Genomic DNA, 24,963 nt, shown 5'->3' with positions numbered 1-24,963 from the left:
CAGTAGTATATAGACCCCTGTGTGCTCCCCCAGTAGTATATAGCCCCCCTGTGTGCTCTTCCACTTGGATACAGACCTCCTGTGTGCTCTCCAAGTTGTATATAGACCCCATTCTGCTGCCCCAAGTAGTATATAGACCCCTGTGTGCTGCCCCCAGTAGTATATAGACCCCTCTGTGAAGCCCCAGTAGTCTATAGCCTCCCTGTGCGCTCCCCAGTTAAACAGACGCCTATGTGCTCCCCCTCCCATATAGTATATAACACAATAAAACAAACACTTATACTCACCTGGGTCCGGGCGTCTCCTCTTCTTTTCACTCTTGTGGCCACAGGAAGGGTTTTCCCTTCGATCACAAGAGGCCGCACTCCCCTTGTCCTGGCGCCGATGCTCCAGTGATGTCACTGGAGTGCCGGCACCACAAGGACAAAGCTGCCCTTTCTGCGGCCACAAGAGTGACTGACAGGAAGGGAGCCAATGTCTCCCACCCTGTCAGTGCTGCTGCATGTAACTATGAGCGCTCATTACGAGTGCTCAAAGTTACAGTTCAGATGGCAGCAGCGAGCGCGGCAGCGGCCCTGTCCAGCGGTCTTGAGCACAAGAACGGGACGTGGGGGCCCCCTGAATGTTGGGGGCCCCAAGCGATCGCTTGGGGTGCTTGGTGCCAAAGACCGCCACTGGTAATACCACCCTGAGTCTTCAGACTTGTACCGATAAAGACATGTGTCTATAGCATGTCAAAAGTTTTTTCAAACGACAGGTGCATTTCAAGTAAAAATACTATGAGGTGTGTCCAAGTCTTGTTTCACCAGGGTCTGTAAACTGCTAGTAGAACATTCCAATTTCATACAGTGATATCCCTTTCAAATCAATAATAAACTCTCAGGTTACATTAAAGTGACATTTTTAAAAGGGCCCGCATTCGAATAGATAGGGACATTTTTTGGGATTCTTAAGCTTAGGCTATAGAGACACTAGAGCAAATTTAGCACACATGGTGCAAGGTATGTGGTGCTCCAGCCTCAACTACTGTGCAGAGTATTGAAAATAGTAATATTCATCGACAGGTTAGGCTAGGTTCACACTGCGTTTTCAGCATCCGTTTAACGGATCCGTTTTTTTTAACGTCCAGAAAAATAGGGTCAGCAACGTTTTTTTGTCCGTTTTGGTCCGTCAAAAAAAACGGATCCGTTTTTTTTTATAATGGAAGTCAATGGAAAAACGGATGCACACAAATGAATCCGTTTTTTGCAATCCGTTTTTCATGCGTTTTTTGCAAAAAACGGATGCGTTAAACGGATGCTGAAAACGCAGTGTGAACCTAGCCTTACATGGGTGGCTAAAAGAACCACTGGAAATTACCTAAAGGGGCTATCCCACAATCAAAGTTATCCACAGGAGCTCAATATTATAGGGAATGGTCAGGAGTCACAAGGAAACATAGAAACATAGAGAACTGTTATCAGAAAAAGACCACTAGTCTGCCCTTTTAATATTTCCTTTCTTATTATCTAAGGACAGATATATGTTTATGCCAGGAAAGTTTAAATTCTGTTTTTTGTAGATTTCCCAACCACATCTGCTGGAAGTTTGTTCCAAGCATCTACTACTCTTTCAGTAAAGAGAAGCATTTGAAAGTAAAGTAAATCATTCATAATCATGAATAGCTTGACATCCCCATTGATATGGATGATTTGGCCCTGAGCCAAAACTGGTTAGCTTAAAGAGGACCTGTCACCCCCGGGTGACAGGCTCCCGACCCCCCACTAGAGCCCCTCATACTTACTTCATCACGCCCGGGAAGCCGCTGAGATGAGTCATAGAGAATGAATGGTGAGTCTGACGCTTCCATACTGTAAAACACCCACACATCAGTATGGTATATTCACAGTTTTCTAAAAATAGTAGACTCATAGGGGGAGATTTATCAAACATGGTGTAAAGTGAAACTGGCTCAGTTGCCCCTAGCAACCAATCAGATTCCACCTTTCATTCCTCACAGACTCTTTGGTAGATGAAAGGTGAAATCTGATTGGTTGCTAGGGGCAACTGAGCCAGTTTCACTTTACACCATGTTTGATAAATTTCCCCCACGGTCATTTACCATAATGGGGGTCTGTAATATTTACCCCTAGGACACCCTCACAGTCATATGAAAATCACTCTTGATTTGTCCTGTAATAAAATGAAACAAGACAATAAAAGACACACAATTCTTATAGACTAATGCACATAATACCTCAATGTCTTATGGTTCATTTGCATCCTTATCTTGCATTCTTATTCTTCACCTTATATAGCAATACTTTATTTATAAAACTATGCAAACCTATAAAAGGGCAATAAAGAACAAATGACTAGTGACTAAAATGTCTCATTTGTACACCTTTAGGGCTATGTTCACACTTGGTAAGAGACTGCCGGCCGGGTCACCGAATGGCAGGTCTCAGAAAAGTATTGGCCGGATGATCTTTAGCACCCCTGAGTTCTGATGCGGGCGGATCCATGCACGCCCGCATCAGAACTCCCCACTGCACACAATAGAGCGTGCACTCTCTGTTGTGTGAACTGACAGGGTTTTCTGCAACCGCTATTCATTGAATAGCGGACGCAGAAAACTGACTTGTCAGTTTCTCGAGGCGCCGCTAGGGATCTCAGCCGGAGTGTATACCATGTGTATACACTCTGGGCGGGATTCCCTCAGCCTGCAGCACTACATAAGTTCCATAACAACAGCAGTGATTAGCACAGAACTCATGTTGTGTGAAGCCAAAAGCCAAATGCTACAGAGCATTGCTCTTTATATGTCACTATGTAAGTTCTGCAAAGCTATATAGTATCTGCACCTTCAGTATATGGGGGTCTCTACTATTAGTTGTAAATCCTGTGATCACACAAGCAAGCAACACATATTCCTTCCCTCATGTTCGGTACTGAACTTGTTAACACTTTTCCTGTAGGAAAAGCAATGGTGCCTATAATTTCCTCCACACAGGGTGTGTCTATGAAGAATGTTAGTGTAAAGTCTCCTGACATGTCTATGACTTTTAGTCCTGCACGCTGCCTGTTGTCACTTTCAAGTGTTCACTAAGTTCTGTGCATGACCTCGCTTCCTCCTGCATAAGACGTTTTTAAGTATTATACAGCATGCAACATGATATAATAACATATGTAATGCATATTTACTAGGAGGGCAGGTTACCGTGAACTATTGATACAGTGGGCGGGGTGTGACATAGCCGTGCTTGTAGCTGTGCAAGTCTCATTGCCAGCCGGCACCTAACAGCGTGTACTAGTAGGCAATTCAGAGAGAAGAGCTGACTAATGAGAGCGCTGCTCTGCTGTGTTACTGCTCACTGACTTCACTGGGTGCGGATCCAAGGACATGGTGCTTCTCTGTGTAAAAGGTAACATATGACTCTATGGGATGACTAGACTGACAAGTTAGAGACACAATAGGGGAGATTTATGAAAGGGTGTAAATATACACCTGGTGTAAACTGCCCACAGCAACCAATCACAGCTCAGCTTTCAGCTCTGGTAGAACAAAAGTGGAACTGTACTTGGTTGCTGTGGGCAGTTTACACCAGGTGAATATTTACACACTTTCATAAATCTCCCCCTATATGTCTGATAGGGGAAACTGTAAAATGATATCAAGTGTGGAACTCTAGTCAATGTGTTATACTATGTTAATGATAGCCAGATACCATGTGTATACATCTATGTATACAGTATGGATAGGTCTATAATAGTAACATCAGAAATATGGCTGTGTATGGCTATGTTCACACTACATAAATTCAGCAGAAATCACGGCCGTTGTTACAACGGCAGTGATTTCTGCAGTACTTACGTAGTGCTGCAGGCTGAGGGAATCCCGGCCGGAGTGTATACACATGGTATACACTCTGGCCGTGATCCCTAGTGGCGCGGCGAGAAACTGATATGTCAGTTTTCGGCGGCGCTATTCACTGAATACCGGCTGCAGAAAACCATGTCAGTTCACACAATGGAGAGTCTGGCCGCCTGCTCTATTGTGTGCAGTGGGGAGTTCTGATGCGGGCATGCTAAAGATCATCCAGCCAGTTCTGCAGTACCGGCCAGGGTGATCTTTTCTGAGACCGGCTGGGTCACTGAACGGCCGGTCTCTTACTAAATGTGAACATAGCCTATTAACTATAGCTAGAGGTTGCTGAGCTCCTGAGCACCATTTGCACATGCGCTAAGAATTAGACACTCAGAGGAGGCAGAAAGTTTTATAATTCCTGCCTTCTCCGTTCAGTACTATATCTATAGAAATTATACAGACTCAAAATAAATAAATATATATATATATATATATATATATATATATATATATATGTATATATATATATATATATATATATATATATATGTCATTGTGACAATATGGGGCTATGTGTCCTACAACTGCGTTCTTTTTTTATATTAACCATTGCTGGCGTCCTAACAAACAATTGCGCTTAGGACCACATATTACATTGCGCTACATGCCACTATGAGTGTGGGTTACAATGTGGTCCATCCACTACTACACAGCTTATTCATTCATGCTGTTTCCCCTTAGCTGAATTGCATAGTATGTTAGGTCTGATGTGCATAAAACTGCTTTACCAGTACCGTCCGTAGATTATAAACCATTGGTCAGTTGGCGATTATAGGGTAAATTCACACGGGCGGATCCGCAGGGAGTCTCACACACGGAATCCGCAGCTAAAACGCAATACACGTATTAATAATAGTAATAATATTTGTATTGCGGATTAGCTGCAGATTTCGTACATGAGACTCTCGACGGATCCGCCCGTGTGAATTTACCCTAAAAGTGATGCGCTTATCCTAGTTTTCCTATATGCTTTTATCGTTGTTGGACAGTGTCGCTAAGCTGAGGCTTAGCGTCCGTTGAACTGCCTCTCCACAAGGGGAGCAAGGCTAACAGCATTGAACCGAGGCAGGGAGAGGGGGCTCAACAGATGCCAAGTCCCACCTAGGTGACACTGTCCACCAATGAACTTAAAGAGTCACTGTCGTGTTTTTTTTTTTTTTTTGCAGAAATCAATAGTCCAGGCGATTTTAAGAAACTTTGTAATTGGGCTTATTAGCCAAATCTGCCATTATCTGCATGTAAAAAGCCTTTTCCCAGGTCCCCCCCTCCTTCCTCTTTTTCATCCACTCTGAAAAATCTGAAAATTGTGACTTGTTGCAGGAGACGTCCCCTGTCTGCTCTAGGGAGAGGGGAGGGGGGAGGAGGAAGGAGGGAGTTAGCCGGCAGCAGAAAGCAGATAACAGAGGATTACAGGCACGGAGCTGGGTGACAGCTGTAATCCGAGCTCAGACAGGTCACTGGTGACTGTCACAGGAGATATCCCGTGAGGGATTTGTAGATTAACTCTTTGTTGTCCTGTTTTGGTCTTTTCTTTAGCTCTCTCCATAGGAGAACAATGAAGACAGGGGGGAGAGCTTCAAACTGCTTTTTCATGATAAAAATGCATTTTTCGGATAATAAACCCAATTACAAAGTTTCTTAAAATCGCCTGGACTATTGATTTCTGCAAAAAAAAAAATCACGACAGTGACACTTTAAGCGATTGTAGAGCATAAAGAAAATAAAATTTTTATAAAGGTATATATGGATTGTGCTGCATCTATGCTTGTGGATGGTGCAGAGAACCACACATATGTAAAGCAAGGGGGGTAACAATATCACTTTAACTCTGCCCTTGATTTTTGCCCTTGACCAACCAGTTGTTGACATCTTTTTAGCATCTGGAGAAGTGTACTTTGACTGACAGGCCTGTTGCTATGTTTCACTCCTTAGGCTCACAGGTGTCCTACTCAAAATTGTGCATACAGTGCAAAATTGGTAATTTATATGTGTAGTGGATAATAGGTTAGTGCTTTATAAATAAATTACTTGTGCAAAGTTTCGGGACACCCAATGTAATTATATCATTTTGCAATTTCAGCCATGACCAATAGGTGCATATAATCAAACATTCAGAATTGCTGGTTTTCAGTCTCAGATTTCTGCAACAGATGTACTGCAGAAGGGGTTTGGCAGATAATATTGTAGTGCAGTAGCAGCAGGATTACTGCAGGTTGTAGGTTTTCTTAAGAGATGGACTTTCAGGTTGCGTTTTAAGTTTTTAATAGTGGTTGAGAGTCTTTTTGTGCTAGAGAGTTCAAGAGTATGAAATATGCAAGGAAAATTTAATGGAAATGGTGGAGTGAGAAGCAGGAATCAAAGAGAGTGTGAATGCAGTGATCTTTAGGGTGTGTTCACACATACCGTAACCGCATCAGATTTCATGTTGCGAGTTCTGCTAGTCACTTGAATAAGATAAGATACTCGCAGCGGGATTGTCATTCCGCTGCGAGTATGGAAACGTTTGCCCCCTTAATCCCCCATGGCCTGGGTACATACATTACCAGGTCCCTGCTCTGGCTTGATTCGGAGGCTCCAGGATACAATATTTGTGAACGCACCCTGAGGCTGGGTTCACACTACGTATATTTCAGTCAGTATTGTGGTCCTTATATTGCAACCAAAACCAGGAGTGGATTAAAAACACAGAAAGGCTCTGTTCACACAATGTTGAAATTGAGTGGATGGCCGCCATATAATGGCAAATATTTGCTGTTATTTTAAAACAATGGCTGTTATATTGAAATAATGGCAGTTATTTACCGTTATATGGCCGCCATCCACTCAATTTCACCATTGTGTGAACAGATCCTTTCTGTATTTTTAATCCACTCCTGGTTTTGGTTGCAATATGAGGGCCACAATACTGACTGAAATATACATATTGTGAACCCAGCTTTAAGGTTCTTTCAAAAGTGTACTCAGGCACTTAAAAACTTAGTGCTTAGTAATTAAAGGGTCTGGGGTCTAATAATTTAAGAGAGTCTGGTCTATGGTGTTATGGTCTGCCAATTTGAAAATTAAGTGATCTTTTCTGTGGCTTAAAATAGTAAGGTTAAAGTGACTCTGTACCCATAATCTGACCCCCCCCCCCCAAACCACTTGTACCTTCAGATAGCTTTTAATCAAAGATCTGTCCTGTGGTCTGTTTGGCAGGTGATGCAGTTAATGTCATAAAAAACAACTTTTAAACTGACAGCCCCGTGCCCTTTGACTGTGGCTTACATTGTGTATGGATTAGGCTTGCACACCCTCTCTGTCCCTCCTCCCCACCCTCTTCATCATTAGGAATGCTCCAAGCAGATTGCCTTCTATTCGTCAGCTGTGTCAGCCCGGCACACGGGTAGGATCGTTAAGGCACCTGTGTAGTTTTCACTGCAGAGGAATAGGAAAAATGATGAAAAGGGAGGGGAGGAGGGACGGAGAGGTTGTGCTGGCCTAATGCATACACAAACTAAGCCACGGCCATTGGGCACGGGGCTGCCAGTTTAAAAGTTTTTTTTATGACAATAACTGCATCACCTGCCGTATGGACCATAGGACAAATCTTGGATTAAAAGCAGCTATCCGAAGGTACAAGCGGTTTGGGGGGGACAGATTGTGGGTACAGAGTCACTTTAAAGGGAAAACTCATTCGTTTTTTTTATGCAACCCAGCATTGTACTTACCATGGGGTTTTGCATGGTGCTGGTAAATGTTCATGCTTTGAAAGGAAGGGAGCCTCATTAAAAGGTTGCTGGGAAGCCCAACCTTTTCTAGTTGAAAGGGTGTTCTGGCATTTTAAAAAAATCATATATAGCTCAACTACCCCCGCTTCCACTGCAGCTCTCGTTTTGGTCCTATCGGTCCTCCACTGCTCTTGTCTTCTGCCTGCTTCTGAGATGAAAGCTCAGAGTCAGACCTGCATGCTCAACCAATCACCTACTGTAGTGGTGTTTCATCCTATCCAGTGATTGGCTGAGTTAGCAGGTCCTGCTTCAAGCTCTCATTGGAAGCATGCAAAAGATAAAGGCAGTGGAGGCCCAGAAGCGGAGGAAACTGAAACAGGGGACTAGGTTAGTTAAGTATAGCTTTTTTCTATTTTTCAATGGACCAAAAAATTTAAGAACACTGCATTTCCTCTTTTAAACCCTGACTAGTAGCCAAAATGACACAAAAAATAGGAAAAATTAAATAATATAGCAGAGTTGGTAAAAAATAGCTTTATTAATGAGTCTGTTGAATTTATGAAACTCCTCCAACCCCTATATATGCAGTGATAGGGATATTCATGTATTCATATACAGTACCTAATGTCCATATGTAGCTGAGAGATCTGCTTTAAATAATACAGTATTGTGCTAAACAACTGTACTGTGTAATTTGTACTTTTTTCTTTGTAGTGAAAAGAGGACATTTTAATGGAATATCAGGTAAATATTTTGTCATGTTTTGCACATATAAGTCTATACAATTGTAGAAATATATTAACAAATGAGTTTAGTAAGCTGTGACAGCAAGTATCGCTAAAAAAACATTTCTAGTTACAGTATACTTCAAACCAAGCAAGCAAATCTTATAAGATTGCATGTTCATTCCCAAGCACTTTAAAATAGCAAATATTTGTACACTGGAGTGGAAGCCAGTGCATGTGCAGTGTAACATATCAAACGATTTAATATTTCTAAGCATATTTCTAAAGTATGTGGGTTTTAGTTTATTCAGGTATACTGGTAAGGTTAGGTTCACACTTTACCAATGGTTCCATTTATGGTCTCCATTACAGAATCTGTTTGACTAATAGGATGGAAAAAAGTTGCATGTAGTATTTTTTGTCCCTTTGGACTTTTGCGATATGACAGACGTGAATGGAGAACCCAACAGGCCCCCATTAAAATCAAAGCAGTGTGGTGAGCTCCGTTCCTGTCCATTGGTGCATCGGTTTGGCTGTCACGAGTTGCCAGTATGGAATGGAGACTGTGACAGAGACCCTAAACAGGATCTATAATGAAGTGTGACCCAGGCCTAATGACAATCCGTAATACCCCATCAGATTATAAAACAAAAAATGGGCGCTTGTTTGAAGTGCCTTTACATGGCATGACAAATTGAGCGGCTGTGCTGCCAGACAGAACCTTTTATCGCTCGTGGAAACTGACAACACTGATATGTATAATACATTATATCCATGCTGTCAGTTTCCAGATCACAAGCAGTACATATATACATATTGCGCTGCTTGTAATCCAGCATCCCGCTCTACCAGCTCTCCCATCCTGCACCTTTAAACACTCTTTCCTCTGACTTTCAATTATTCTGGAGGAGACGACAGCCTGAATATACAACAGTGGCGGCAGAGGATGGGAGAGACGGATGCTAGATCACAAGCTGATGGTAAGTATAGACTGATGCTTGTGATCTGGAAACTGACAGCACGGATATATGCATATTCGTGCTGTCAGTCTCCCCTTGTTTATGTTTACACAGGAAGATGTGTGAGTGTGGCCGCTAATAAATTTTGAAGCTTGTTGCTGATAACTGTCACTTTTACATGGCCCGATAATCGGCCGAAGGAGCATTTCTAGCAATGCCCCGATAATCGGCCCATGTAAAAGGCCCAGTGTCAGCAGTTTGGAATGTGAGTTACAGCTGATGAACAGGGTAAAAATAAAGAAATTGTGGCTTTAAATGTCAGCATATACATACCTTAAAAAATGGTGGTAAGAAAGAAAAAAGGGAAAAACGTACAAAAAATGGCCTGATCCTTAAAGGGGTTATCTAGTTAGGTAAAATACATGTTGAATGCCCCCCCCCCCCCCTGGAGACTAACAATTCATTCCATGCTTATTACCTTTTCAGTCTCCTTCCCCCAGTTCTGAGCCTGCTGCTTTGTACTGAAGACACAGAAACTGTGTTAGCTGTTCTCTCAGCTCATGTAAACAGTGTCATGTAAACAGTGACACTGGCAGGATGTATCTGCATTCTGCGAAGTCAGGAGGGTAATCTAAGGTCAAGTTACTTCTGACCTTACTGTGATTAATCCTTCCTGCATCACAAAGTGCAGAAACAGTGTAGTGACATCCAGCCAGGGAGCTGTTTACATAAGCCATCTCGTAAGGGAGGGGGGGGAAGAGGGTTGAAACAGATCACAGACAGTTTTATTTGCCTTCAGCACAAATTAGCAGGTCAATAACTAGGGGAAGAAGACTGAAAAGGTAATGACATGTGTGGAATGAACTGTTTGTCTCCAAGAAGGAAGATGATTCAAAATTAATTTTACCTAACTGTGTAACCCCTTTAAGGAGTCTTTCTCTTCTTTCTCATCTGACTTTATCCAGGCAAATATTGCAATCAAATGACAATACAAGAATTATATTAAAAAAAAAAAAATCTTTGTGTTCTGTACCTGTATCTCTGTAGGTTATCCAATTCCGTGTATTCCCTGCAAGTGATGATGCTTTTACAGTTTTTTGGAAAACTGCCCCTGCAGATTTTGAGCCAAAACCAGAAGCGGATTCAAAGTAAGGGATAAAATAAAGGAAGCACTTATAAGCCTCCTACCTGGCGGATCTACTCCTGGCTTTGGCTCAAAAACGGCAGTAGCAGTTTTCCAAAAAACTGCTATGTGTAAAACCAGTATAACGTGTTTCTATTTGTCACAAATGCGTGGTCTTAAATAAAGACACAATTATGACTTTTACTTTATTAATTACTTGCCATGTTGGTCATTATGTTTTTCCAGACAGTTGCAATACTTATGTCGTTCTCAAGGTACAAAATCTACAGAGCTCCACAGTATGTAGATCAGGAAGTGAACCATGCTGGGAGCAAGACTACTCATTGTAAGTTATTAAATTGACTTATATAGCCTGGGTAATCAATATTGCCAGGATCCCCTATCACTGTATGATTGGTTTGGATCTGGCCTCTGGGACTCTAGTCAATCCTGGAATAATGGGGTCACAGAACTGGTGTAGGATTACACTTACAGCTTCTCCATGTGGTACCCCTGCTACCAATTATGCAGAGCAATACCAGGAACTGGCCATCAACTTGGTGGCCAGAAGTGGAATTAAAAAGGGCCACAACACTATATACTGGTGATGGAGAGCCCCAGAACACAGACCGACACTGATTATAATGTGACTGCAAAGCCTATACCCGTATGTATACTACATGTTAAAATTTAAAGGGGTACTCCGGCACTGATAAAAAAACAAAAAAAAACAATCATAAAACATAGTTTCTACATTTACCATTTAAATTTCCTGCTGTTTGCAGGTCCCTGAAGCTCCAGTTGGTGGCTTCATTTTTTTCTTTACTTCCTGGTTTGGGCTTTCCCATGATGCACTTTGTCACCTGTGATGCCATTTTAGATGGCTTTCATCTTGTTCAGGCAATCAGAGCTGAGACACCTGTGTCATCTGAGAAAGGGAGGCTGGCTTAACAGGGCTTAGACCCGCCTCCCTATTGATGATGTCATTGTATCAAAATGGCTTCCACAGAGCAACCTACCTGGGGTCAACAGTCATTAGGTAAGAATGAGTTTATGTCACTTCCTGGTGGAGAATTGAGGGGGGGGGGATAGGGAAGGGGGCTGATAGGTGATTGAAGCATTGAAGCATATTACAAAGTTTATATATATATATATATATATATATATATATATATATATATATATATATATATATACACATACAGTTAGGGCCAGAAATATTTGGACAGTGACACAAGTTTTGTTATTTTAGCTGTTTACCAAAGCATGTTCAGAAATACAATTATATATATAATATGGGCTGAAAGTGCACACTCCCAGCTGCAATATGGGAGTTTCCACTTCCAAATCGGAGAAAGGGTTTAGGAATCATAGCTCTGTAATGCAAAGTCTCCTCTTTTTCAAGGGACCAAAAGTAATTGGACAATGGACTCTTAAGGGCTGCAATTAACTCTGAAGGCGTCTCCCTCATTAACCTGTAATCAATGAAGTAGTTAAAAGGTCTGGGGTTGATTCCAGGTGTGTGGTTTTGCATTTGGAAGCTGTTGCTGTGACCAGACAACATGCGGTCAAAGGAACTCTCAATTGAGGTGAAGCAGAACATCCTGAGGCTGAAAAAAAAATGAAAAAATCCATCAGAGAGATAGCAGACATGCTTGGAATAGCAAAATCAACAGTCGGGTACATTCTGAGAAAAAAGGAATTGACTGGTGAGCTTGGGAACTCAAAAAGGCCTGGGCGTCCACGGAAGACAACAGTGGTGGATGATCGCCGCATACTTTCTTTGGTGAAGAAGAACCCGTTCACAACATTAACTGAAGTCCAGAACACTCTCAGGGATGTAGGTGTATCTGTCTCTAAGTCAACAGTAAAGAGAAGACTCCATGAAAGTAAATACAAAGGGTTCACATCTAGATGCAAACCATTCATCAATTCCAAAAATAGACAGGCCAGAGTTAAATTTGCCGAAAAACACCTCAAGAAGCCAGCTCAGTTCTGGAAAAATATTCTATGGACAGATGAGACAAAGATCAACCTGTACCAGAATGATGGGAAGAAAAAAGTTTGGAGAAGAAAGGGAACGGCACATGATCCAAGGCACACCACATCCTCTGTAAAACATGTTGGAGGCAACGTGAGGGCATGGGCATGCATGGCTTTCAATGGCACTGGGTCACTTGTGTTTATTGATGACATAACAAGAGTATGCCGGATGAATTCTGAAGTGTACCAGGATATACTTTCAGCCCAGATTAAGCCAAATGCTGCAAAGTTGATCGGACGGCGCTTCATAGTACAGATGGATAATGACCCCAAGCATACAGCCAAAGCTACCCAGGAGTTCATGAGTGCAAAAAAGTGGAACATTCTGCAATGGCCAAGACAATCACCAGATCTTAACCCAATTGAGCATGCATTTCACTTGCTCAAATCCAGACTTAAGACGGAAAGACCCACAAACAAGCAAGACCTGAAGGCTGCGGCTGTAAAGGCCTGGCAAAGCATTAAGAAGGAGGAAACCCAGCGTTTGGTGATGTCCATGGGTTCCAGACTTAAGGCAGTGATTGCCTCCAAAGGATTCGCAACAAAATATTGAAAAAAAAAATATTTTGTTTGGGTTATGTTTATTTGTCCAATTACTTTTGAGTTCCTAAAATGTGGAGTGTTTGTAAAGAAATGTGTACAATTCCTACATTTTCTATCAGATATTTTTGTTCAACCCCTCAAATTAAACGTTACAATCTGCACTTGAATTCTGTTGTAGAGGTTTCATTTCAAATCCAATGCGGTGGCATGCAGAGCCCAACTCGCCAAAATTGTGTCACTGTCCAATGTGTGTGTTTCAATTACTGGGAAAAAGCTTTTAGCTGGAGTACCCCTTTAACTGTCATTTAAATTAACTGTTGACATGTTAAACAGGTATGTCAGACGTCAAATCAGTCAGGATCTGTGGTGAGACACCCTCCGGTTGTTATTCATACTGGGATTATCTTCAGCTGGCTATCAAAACTTACTTTTTGTCTGTGGAGCTGGTTGCCTGCTGTGAGTCAAACTGGTTGTCCAACAAGGGGGGGGGGGGGAGAGAGAGGAGCAGGGGGCTTCCTGAATGACACATCCAAAAAAAATCAAAACTGTATAACTCTAGAGCTGTGTTTCTCAACCCTTTCAAGCCAACTCCCCCCCCCTTACACACACACACACACACACACGCACAAACTCACATATATACACACACACACATACACACATGATTAGATGTTTCAGTTGGGTACTCCCAGGAATGTGATTAAGTTATAAATGTTGGCTTAATAAGGGCAAGATCACACTGCCGCAATCCGCTCTGTGCAAAGTCTCATCAGCAGTTAATTCCCAGATCATAACCTCCATTACAATGTGACTCATCTGTAGGTCCCAGTAAAAATATTCATATAATGGCAGATATTAATTCCCCCCCCCATATTCAGTAATAATGGCACCTATAGCAAGATATACCACCCCCTGTAGCCTGAAACAATGCCTTATGTAGCTTTTAATAATGCCATTTTCCCCCAGTAACAATACCCTCTTCAACAATACTAGTACCCCCTGTAGATATGCCCCCTGCAGTCAGATGTGGCCATGTAGCCAGGTATGCCCACTGCAGCCGGGTGTGGCACTATTGCCAAGTATGCCGCCTCCAGCCAAATTTGCCCTCTGCAGTCAGATATACACCAAAGGATGGTGACAAGTATAGATGGCAGCAGACATAAACAGTGCTGATGGCAGTCACTGTGACAGAGAACAAGTGTTGGAGGAGGATGGGCTTGGAGCAATGACTAAGAGGTAAAAAACTTCAGGCTGTCCTCCTGCTCTACTTTCTGCACCCAGCAGCGTCACTAAGCACTGCCCCAAGTTCACTGCTATTGGCCAGAATTGGCGGTCTAAGCTTCTGCTGGGGGAAGGGTGGTGGGTGGCCCCAAGAGTAGTGATGAGCAAATACTGTTCGATCGAATAGATATTCAATCGAATAGTAAGGTATTCGATCTATCGAATATTATCGAATAGTTCACCGAATATTTGATAAATATTCGATAAGCGTTCAAATCCCCCAGCTTTTGGCTTTTACCTCCAAGTGGTCAAATAGATGTTTTTCAATAATCAAATACTTGTTCCCATTAACTTTAATGGGATTGAATATTCGATCGAATATTCGGGAGATATTCGTACGAATATCGAATATTCGAATATTTCACTATTAGGTCATCACTACCCAGGAGCAGTGTTAATTGACATGCTGGGTCAAAGGCAAAATATACCCCCCCCAAACATCCCAAGTATGTACCCCCCCAACCTGTGCCACATACCCCCAGTGGTACACATATTATAAGTGTAGAACACCACTCTAGACACATGGACTTCAGCAAGAATCCATGCAATGACTGTCCCTTAATGGTTGGATGTTTTTTAGGCCCAGAGGCCTTAGTCAAAGAGTGACAATATAGGTAAACTTGCAGAAAGTTAAAAAAAGATTTACTAGAACTTTAGAAATTTGCAAAAATTGTACTAGAAATCAGGTCATAGTAAGCATAGCTTTGAGATGGTGGTGCCCTATTTGTTATAGAACAATTCTTTTTGTTACATTTCTTTTATAACGTTACATTGTGCTATGGTGAGCGGTGATGAATAGTTATCCTACTACATTTTGTCCCGGTTGCAGCAATGTGCCCCCCTACTGCTGCCAGTCAATGTAAAAATGTTTTAAAAGTATATGTTTTCCTTATTTAACTTAGATTACAAATTACTGAATATAACTTTATTAAAAAGAAATGTAAAATAAAAATAATAAAAATGTTTATTGGGTAGATGGTTATATGGGTTTTTATTGTAGTGTACACTAACATTTCTGATAACTGCACATGAAAATCTGCAAAGCAAATAGGTAAGCTTACTGAGAGACATTTGTTCTGTTCTAGTGACCTCAATGACACAGACAGTGGTCTCCTTGTACAAGCATGGAAGTCTGGTTGGATTCGAGACTCACTTTTAGGAAATGTGTGGATTCCTCTTCAGGAGATTAAAGATGCTACAGATGTATGTATATACAGAAAGTATAAAGATACTGCTCAAACCACCTAAACTACTTAAGGGACATCAACGTTGTATTACCTTCAGAGATGTAACAGTGTGTTAACATGTAGTGGATATTTTTTAATGTACTGTAGATTAACAATTTGCACTCCAGTTTCCAAATCAAAGAGGTTTCTTTGTACTTAACAAAGAGACCATCTTTGCCGACACTAGTTTTACTCGACAGTGTTGTGTGATGTCACATAAAATTGTAAATGAACTTAAAAATAAAATGTTAATGTCCTCTCAAGGTGCTTGGAGAGCTGGATCCAGTCCTGAGAAACTGGAAGTTTTCCAGGACAGGATTTCCTAGCACCCGGGAAGCATCACAGAGTAGTAAGTAAGTTAAGCGGCAGCTGGCTGGTGAGCAGATTGCTGAGCTAAAGTTATTTGCTTTGTTTTTACTGTATATTTGCTCATCTCTATTATTAACCTTCAGTGTACGTTCACAGTATTAGGCTGGGATCACACTACGTGAAACACTGGTGTTAGTGAAGATCATCCTGGCTGGCACTGCAGTGTGGGCCGGATGATCCTCATTTGTGCAGAATTGGGATGCGGGCGCACGTGTGTGTGCCCACATCCCAATTCACCATTGGACACAATGGAGAGTGCGACCGCTATTCAATAAATAGCGGCTGCGCAAAACAACATGTCAGTTTTTTGTGCGTCCGCTAGCGACTTTCGGACGTAAATACTATGTGTTTACACTTCTGCCGGGATTCCATAGACCGCAGCACAGCATAAGTTTCCTATTAATCACGGCCGTTGTTGCAAATTGGCAACAACGGCCGTGATTATTAGGAAACTTACGTTGTGTGAACATAGCCTTATAATGCTTTTATCCTTTGGTCTATGGGGCTGTCTGAGGTCTAATTTTTTGTGCCATGATCTTTTTATCTATCGGTACCTTGCTTGCGTATATGCAACTTTTTGATAATTTTTTATTACAATTTTTCTGGATTTGATGTGACAGAAATTTTGCACTTTGACGAGTTTTCGCGCTTATGCCGTTTGCCATGCAAGATAAGGAATGTAATAATTTAATAGTTGGGGCAATTACGCGCACAGCGATAACAAATATGTTTATTTATTTTTATTTATAAAAAGGTAAGGGGGGGTGATTAAAATTTTTATTAGGGGAGGGGGGTTTATATTAATAAAATCACTTTTTTTTTTACTGTATACTGTGTATCTCATAGAGATCACTGCAGTATACTTAATACAGAAATGATCGATTAGATCATTGCTGTATTACTCTGGCCTGCAGCAGACCAGATTCATCGATTGCCGAGCTGGGATCAGCGTCAGTGCGATGCTGAGCCCCAGCCAGGTAAAAAGTGACCTCCTCTCTGCGTTTACATCATGGGGAGAGATCCCCCGCTAGACACCAGGGAGAGGGGCACACAATACATTTAAATGCAGCCTTCAGTTTTGACAGCTGCATTTAAATGTATTAATAGCGGGCACAGCAATAGGACCCACGGAAGGATTATTGTTTAAATTCAAATGATAAAAACTCAAATGATTTTTGACAGTATAAGTGTCCCGTGTAAAAGGGCCCTAAGACTTTCATGTGCTGCCCCAGTGTGACATCATCTGGATCCTTGCTCTTACAGCTACTTCCCCTACTTCCAAGACCAGTCAATGACTGGTTGAGTGGGCAGTTATTCCTGAGACAAAGTTGTCTCATAAGACGGAAGTAGCACTTTGAGTGAGGGAACTGAGGTGGGTAAACCTTTTTTGTATAGGACCCCTAGCAAAATATAAAAAGTCAAACACATTCTGACAATTGCAGAGGTCATATACAAAGGGGTTCACTTACTTGTCTACCCTATACTCCATCTACTAAAAGACATGATAGCTTTGTGTTTTTCTTTAGATGTGACTTAGATAACAAACACAGGTAACAATCCATGCTATTCTCATGCTATACTCAAAAGTACTTACTGTGTAACTTTATGTGGCACTATATAGAACCAAATATGCTATATACAGTATCTGATATACTATATATTTTTAGTCCTCAAACATGTTTAAGTTCACAGTCCGACTGGCCTATCCAGGGCTCTGACACAGTAATGGGCCTCAAACTTGCAACAGAAGACAACTTAATTTGGCGACATCTTTGAAGCTAATCACTTTCTCCTAGGGCCTTTTTTATTAACAAAATTCCCATAGACCTGAAGGCTATGTTCACATAGGGCCACATGTATCATCCTGCGAATGGATGATTTTTGGCGGAAAGTGCCGATTTGCGTATTTTTTTATACGCAAATGGCCGATTTGCGAATAAAAAATTCGCAAATCGGCACTTTCCGCCGAGTACGCCAGGGGGGGGGGGGCGGAAAGGGGGCGTGTAGTGGGCGGAACAGAGGGCGCGGACTCAGAGTCCGCGCGATTTACCATCCGTTCCGCCCAAATATACGCCGAAAACCTACTCCAGTCCTCAGCTGGAGTAGGTTTTCGTCGGTGCGCACCGGCGCGCACGGGATTTATGTAGAGGCAGTCCGCCTCTACATAAATCTCCGTAGCGCCGGAGCTGCGGGGGCATGGGGCATTTTTAAGTCCGGCGTAAAAAACGCCGGACTTAATAAATGCCCCCCATACTGTTTTTCTTATGATACTTTTTTTTTTATGATAGACAATGAGGTTATTTTCATACATAATATTTCTGTCAGTTTTTTGGTCGGGGTTTTTTCAGCTAAAGCCAGGAGTGGGTTCTAAACACATTAAACTGTGCAAATGTTTTCATTATAATTTTTCTCTGTCAGTTTCACTCCTGGTTTTGGCTACAAATACTGATTAAAATGCTGACGGAGCATACAAATGATGATAATTTTTTTTTTGTCTATTTCACCTAAAAAGACATTGTGGGAACATAGCCTTAAAATGCAGAAGGTCCAATGTATACTATAATTACATAGTTTTCTATATAATTAAACATATTTTGTATAGATTAAGGTAGGGAGCACTCTTTGGGTAGACTTAGCGAACCCCAGACAACATGGGTTATGTCCCAGTTCCCAGAATGTCCATGTTTATGGGAATCATATTAAAGTTAATTAATTAAAAAAAATATTCTATTAAAGTAAACATTAGTCTATTTATGTATTAGTTATTTACTGTATAGAGAACTGATGTATTTCACAGGGCTGTACAGATAGTTAACAGCTAAAATCAATAACAAAGCCACAACATTTTTAAGCATATTTTTGGAATGTGGAAGAAAACCAGAAAACCTGTGCTAACCTGGGGTGAAAACAAAAAACTTAAATACTAATTTCTGAGCTATAGGGCTCCTTTTATTTTCAACTAGACATACAGTATACCCAAATTTACTAAGCAGTAAATAAGGTATATGATTTGTCATGTAATATTTCTTACTGAGTCTTTTATTATGTATTAGGAAGGATCTGGAGAATGGTGGAAGTTATATTCTGAAGTCGTTACAAATGGAGATGAGATTACTGGTATCAAACCAACTTCACATGAGATATTATTGGATCTTTTTTTTGCAGTGCCATTCGGTAAGTGGAATACTGCTTCAGGTGTTTAAATGTTTCCTTGTAAACTTATCTTGAATTGTTTCCCTAAAACAAAACAAAGAACTGGCAAATGCCCAACAACACTTTCATTTCAAAAGAAAGCTCTTTCCTTGTTTATACTCTTATTACATATGGCTTGATAGAGCACTCACAGATTTGAATGTTTAAACAGATTTTATGCCAAAGAAGAACATCAAAGTCACACTGACTGTTAAATTGAATGAATTGCATATTTAATAGTTCAATTATCCATGTTCATTGTAGCTCACTGCATACACCATACAGTATGGAAAAGTTAATTCCTCCTTCCCAACTTCTGCTCCCCGTTGACTTCTATTGGCCGCAGCTGTAACCCAATATCTCAGTGAGATAGTTTATACCATTGATTTTACCAGTGAAGTGTAGCTTTAAAACAATCCTCAACCCCTTTCTACATCATCACATATGAGACTGCTAGCATAAGCAAAACAGATCTGGCAGATCAAGATTCGCTGTGAATCGCGCTATCATCCTGCAAATTCTTTAAGGAACTTTCTAAAAAAAATGGCGTCTGGACATACTGTCTGGAGCATCACTGGGTGGGAGGAAAGGATAAAAGGGCTATTGTGGGTGATGTCAGCACCTCCCCTCACCCTCTATATAGGGCGGTTCGTTAAGGAGGTTCGTTAACAGGGTTAGCCAGTCGGCTGTGTGTGGAGGAGAGAGAGGAATGGCAGCAGGCAGTTACAGCACAGCAGGGAGAGACTAACAGCAAAATGGGAACAGAGAGGAGAGGAATGGTGGAAATTGGATGATTGACCAGCTGATTGCCTTTTTTTTTGTAATTGCTTTTTTCTGATTTTTGACACTTTTACAACAACATGCTTTAACAAATTTGCCCTTCTGTAATAGACCCAGTATTGTAGCTTTTATAGTTTTGGCTGTTTTGATGAAATTTATTAAGGTTCGATTCATGAAACTTAACAAACGTAAATTCGTGAATCTCACTAAAAGAATTTCCACCTGCCTTGTTCATCTCTAATCACATCCATAAAAACATACACTTTCTAAAATAAAATGCCATTTAGAAATGCTATACACTGATAAAATAATTTACTGTAGTTAAGTAGCAGTGTCATACAATGTCTAAATAAATACCACCATGCAATGTTCAAATAGTACCAACATTCAGTGACCACAGGCAGTTAACAGAAATCTAATAACACTTTTTAAATGAACTAAAATTGAGTCTGTGAAGTAAAGCAATAGCTGCTGGGTCCTATGAGACATCCTCTTTAGCAGTAGCTGATGTTCCCTTTGAGACTATGGGTTGCAATCCCCCTAAAGCTAGTGCTGAGACATGGAAAAGTCATAGTGGTGAATTTTCTATAGATAATACCAGTTGGAATGATATCTTCCAAATTAAAAGTCCATTTTCTTTCTCTCTTTGGGTCCATAGACAGATTAATGCTACCGACAGCCCAAGGGCATATTAAAGAGTTAGTAAATTCTGCTTGTTAATGATACAAGGATATGATTCTTCAGAGACATTATAATGGGTAATAATAATAATTGTCTTATGTTTGCCTTCTTTATGACATTTGGCACGCACTGCCACAATCAATATACTTATATGCAACTTTTATATGACCCACTCGTAACTGATACAATTCTCATGAACTCACTGATGGGTGAAACTGCTGTGATGACAAGTACTGTTTGGATTACTAATTGCATGGTGTTAGGCTGTGTTCACACAGTTTGGCTCTTCTGTATATTTATGAAATAGCTGCAAAAAGTGGTGCTATTTTAAGCTATTTCCCCACACTAGAAAAATATCGGGGGCATGTGTCCATCTTGTTAAATAGACATCTATTAAAGGGGTAGTGCGGCGCTAAACTTTAATTTACAAAATAACACACATTACAAAGTTATCCAACTTTGTTATGTGTGTTATGTATGTGAATGGCCCCCTTCCCCGTGTTACCCCCCACCCACTCCAGCCGGCATGAGGGACGGCTGGAGCGGTTCGGCCGGCCTCCCGAAGATGACGTCATTGTCACAAGATGGCGGCCGGGGGTCGACCTGAATGCGGTAAGTATAATGCACCACACTTCCGGGTCTAGCGTGGGTGGAGGGAAACATGGGGAAGGGGGCCATTCACATACATAACACACATTACAAAGTTGTATAACTTTGTAATGTGTGTTATTTTGTGAATAAATGTTTAGTGCCGCACTACCCCTTTAATGATCATGATCTTTATTAACGGCTGTCTATTTATTGAGACGGTTATGTTCCCCCGATATGTTCCTGAAGTTGGAACATAGCATTATAATGATTGTACAAATTGCAGTAAAATTGCATTGTTTTTATTGCGATTAGCATAACTGCAGTAAAATAGTGCCATTTCTTGCTGGGATTTCTGTTAAATTGTGGCAAAAACTTGGCAAAACGGCACTATGTGAACCTAATGCTATCACTATGTTTACTCTCAGTCCAGACCGTGCACTAATGCAATCTTTTTATTTTTATTTCAGTAATTGTAGTGTATCCTAGATTTATTGGACTGCATAAAATAGGTGATCTGATCATTTTTTATTTATTTATCTTTTATTTACCGCTTTGAGTATATACACTTTCTATGATTGTTGCACAGGGTTCTGTGCTGGATGCCAAACCTTGTACTTCAATCATATGGAGTAAGGTGGGGAGGAGCCACACTGCTGCAGTTTGACATCGCCTCTTTGACTGTTTAACTGTACAACTCAAGAGTTTTCTTATAACTTTATTCCTTTATAAACTTAAACAAAAGTATAGTCATTTTTATCTTCCTATCACCTTACTGCTAAGGTCTGCAGCTAATTGGCTAATGTAAATGGGCCTTTACCCAGTTAATACTATTACCCTTGCCTCATCTCTATCATATGAAGTTTTGTTTATTATTTGTCACTGGTAATCACAAGTATCTTAAGACTTCCCTATCCTGCAGTACAATATAATACATTACAAAGCCAAGAACATGGAAACAAAAGCAATGCGCACTGTGATATCTATAACAGTGCCACTTGATGGTAATTTAATAAAATTGCTTTGTACCTTTAACCCCTTAAGGACAGAGCCTGAAATGGCCTTAAAGGGGTAGTGCGGCGGTAAAAAATTATTCACAGAATAACACACGTTACAAAGTTATACAACTTTGTAATGTATGTTATGTCTGTGAATGGCCCCTTTCCCCGTGTCCCACCACCCCCACCCGTGTACCTGGAAGTGTAGTGCATTATACATACCTGACCCGTGTCGACACGCGTCCGCCATCTTGTGCCAAACGTCATCTTCGGCCGGCTGGCCCGAACACCTCCTATCTTCCCGAGTGCCAGCTGCCCTCTGCTGCGTCATCAGCTGCTCAGCCGCGATTGGCTGAGCATAACTGTGCTCGGACAATCGCGGCTCAGCGGCTGATGACGTGAAAAATTGTAAAAAAATGCATTTTTCCAACTTTGAAACCTTTCTGCTTATACAGAAAATGGTTATGCCACATAAATTATATATTAAATAGCATTAGCAACATGTCTACTTTATGTTGGCGGCATTTATTAAACTATATTTAATTTTTTTTAGACAACAGAAAGCTTAAAACATTAGCAGCAATTTTCCAAATTTTCAGTAAAATTTCAAAATCAGATATTTTTAGGGACCTGTTCAGGTTCAAAGTGTATTTGAGGGGACTGTATGTTAGAAAGCCCCACAAAGCACCCCATTTCAGAAACTGCACCCCCCAAACTCTGCAAAAGCACATTCAGAAAGTTTTTTAACCCTTTAGGGGAGTCACAGAAATAAAAGCTAAGTGTGTAAGAAATTTGAAATTTTTTATTTTTTGTGCAGAGATTTTATTGTTATCCAATATCTTTCATAATGATAAACCTATTAGCAGAGAAATGCACCCCAATATTGATTGCTCCATTTCTGCAGTCCATTTCTATTTGACGCAACCAGAAGCCTCATATATAAGGGAGCGCTTAGTGAATTTCAACGCCTCCGTTATATTTGGTCATTTTTGACCGTGCCAAAACCTAAAAAACACCCCTAAAGGGACACCATTTAGAAAACTGCACCCCTCAAGGAATGTTACAAGGGGTGCGGTGAGCATCTGGACCCCACAGGTGCTTCACAGATTTTCAGAACAATGTGGTGTAAAAAAGGAAAAATTCTATTTTTTACTCTAAAATGTTGTTCTAGCCTTCATTTTTCATTTTTACAAGGGGATAAAAGAAAAAAAAACACCAAACGTGTAACGCAGTTTCTCGCAAGTACGGAAATACCCCACATGTGGACATAAAGTGCCAAGCGGGCGCAGGACGAGCCTCCAAAGGGAAGGAGCGCCAATTGGCCTTTGCAAGCTGGATTTTACTGGAATGGATTTCAAGGGTCATGTCGCATTTACAGAACCCTTGTGCTGCCATAACACTAGAAACCCCCCACAAGTCACCCCATTCTGGAAACTACACCCCTTAAGGAATCTAACAAGGGGTTCAGTAAGCATATTGACCCCACTGGTGATGGGCACAAATGTGGAACAATGTGACGTGGAAGGGAAAATTTTAATTTTTTCACTTTCACCGCACAAATGTGGCCGTCATCAAGGGGTCCATATAATCATTGCACCCCTTGTTAGATTCCTTGAGGGGTGTAGTTTCCAGAATGGGGTCACTTGTGGGAAGTTTCCAGTGTTTTGGCAGCACGAGGGCTCTGTAAATGCGACATAGCGTTCTTCATCCATTCTGGCCACAACCAGCCTCCAAAATTCAAATGGCGCTCCTTCCCTTCGGAGGCTTGCCCTGCACCCACATGGCGCTTTATGTCCACATGTGGGGTATTTACGGACTCAGGGGAAATTGCTCTACACATTTTATGTGTTTTTTTCTCTTTTAACCTCTTGTGAAAATGAAAAATTTAAGGCTAAACCAACATTATAGTGTAAAAAATGTGATATTTCATTTTCACGCCATATTGTTCCACATTTGTGCCCGTCACCAGTGGGGTCCATATGCTCACTACACCCCTTGTTACATTCCCTGAGGGGTTTAGTTTCCATAATGGGGTCACTTGTGGGGGGTTTCAACTGTTTTGGCAAAACAGGGGCCTTTTAAATGCAACATGGCCCTCGAAATCCATTCCAGCCAAATCCAGCCTCCAAAAACCAAATGGCGCTCCTTCCATTTGGAGGCTTACCCTGCACCCGCATGGCGCTTTATGTCCACATGTGGGGTATTTCCGTACTCAGGGGAAATTGCTCTACACATTTAGTGTTTTTTTTATTTTTTAACCCCTTGTGAAAATGAAAAAATCAAGACAAGATCAATGATTTAGTGTAAAAATTAAACATTTTTTACACTAAATGTTGGTCTAGCCTTGATTTTTTCCTTTTCCACAAGGGGTTAAAAAAGAAAGTGAACACAAAACGTGTAGGGTAATTTTCCCTGAGTACGAAAATACCCCACATGTGGACATAATGTGCCATATGGGCACAGAGCAAGCCACCAAAGGGACAGAGCGCCATTTAAAGGCTGGAATGGAGGATGGAGGCCATGTCGCAATTAAAAAGCTCCTGTGCTGCCATGACCATAGAAACCCCCCACAAGTGACCCCATTCTGAAAACTACATCCCATAAGGAATCTAGCAAGGGGTACAGTGAGCATATGGACCCCACTGGTGACGGGCACATATGTGGAACATGTGCCGAGAAAATAAAAAATACCATTTTTTTTTTCATTTTTACGGCACAAATGTGGCCATCACCAGGGGGCCATATCCCCGCTTCCCCCCTTGTTAGATTCCTTATGGGGTGTAGTTTCCAGAATGGGGTCACTTGTGGGGGGTTTCTACTGTCCTGGCCGCACAGAGGCTT

At 41.2% G+C, this 24,963-nt stretch overlaps 1 protein-coding gene across 2 annotated transcripts in view; it reads left to right on the top strand.

Annotated features, from left to right (window-relative positions):
* The first annotated feature begins 3,277 nt into the window (after window positions 1-3,277).
* Window positions 3,278-24,963, top strand: part of LOC138800706 (protein unc-13 homolog B-like) — a 133,333-nt gene continuing 111,647 nt past the window's right edge. For both annotated transcript variants that reach the window (XM_069982608.1, XM_069982599.1), the window contains exons 1-5: window positions 3,278-3,404; window positions 8,329-8,358; window positions 10,668-10,767; window positions 15,374-15,491; window positions 18,937-19,057. In XM_069982608.1, coding sequence (XP_069838709.1) covers window positions 3,383-3,404; window positions 8,329-8,358; window positions 10,668-10,767; window positions 15,374-15,491; window positions 18,937-19,057 — 391 coding nt within the window. In that variant the 5' untranslated portion in view covers window positions 3,278-3,382. The remainder of the gene's footprint in view (window positions 3,405-8,328; window positions 8,359-10,667; window positions 10,768-15,373; window positions 15,492-18,936; window positions 19,058-24,963) is intronic.

Source organism: Dendropsophus ebraccatus, chromosome 1 (assembly GCF_027789765.1).
Source record: "Dendropsophus ebraccatus isolate aDenEbr1 chromosome 1, aDenEbr1.pat, whole genome shotgun sequence".
NCBI lineage: Eukaryota > Metazoa > Chordata > Amphibia > Anura > Hylidae > Dendropsophus > Dendropsophus ebraccatus.
This window is presented reverse-complemented; position numbering and strand designations above follow the sequence as displayed.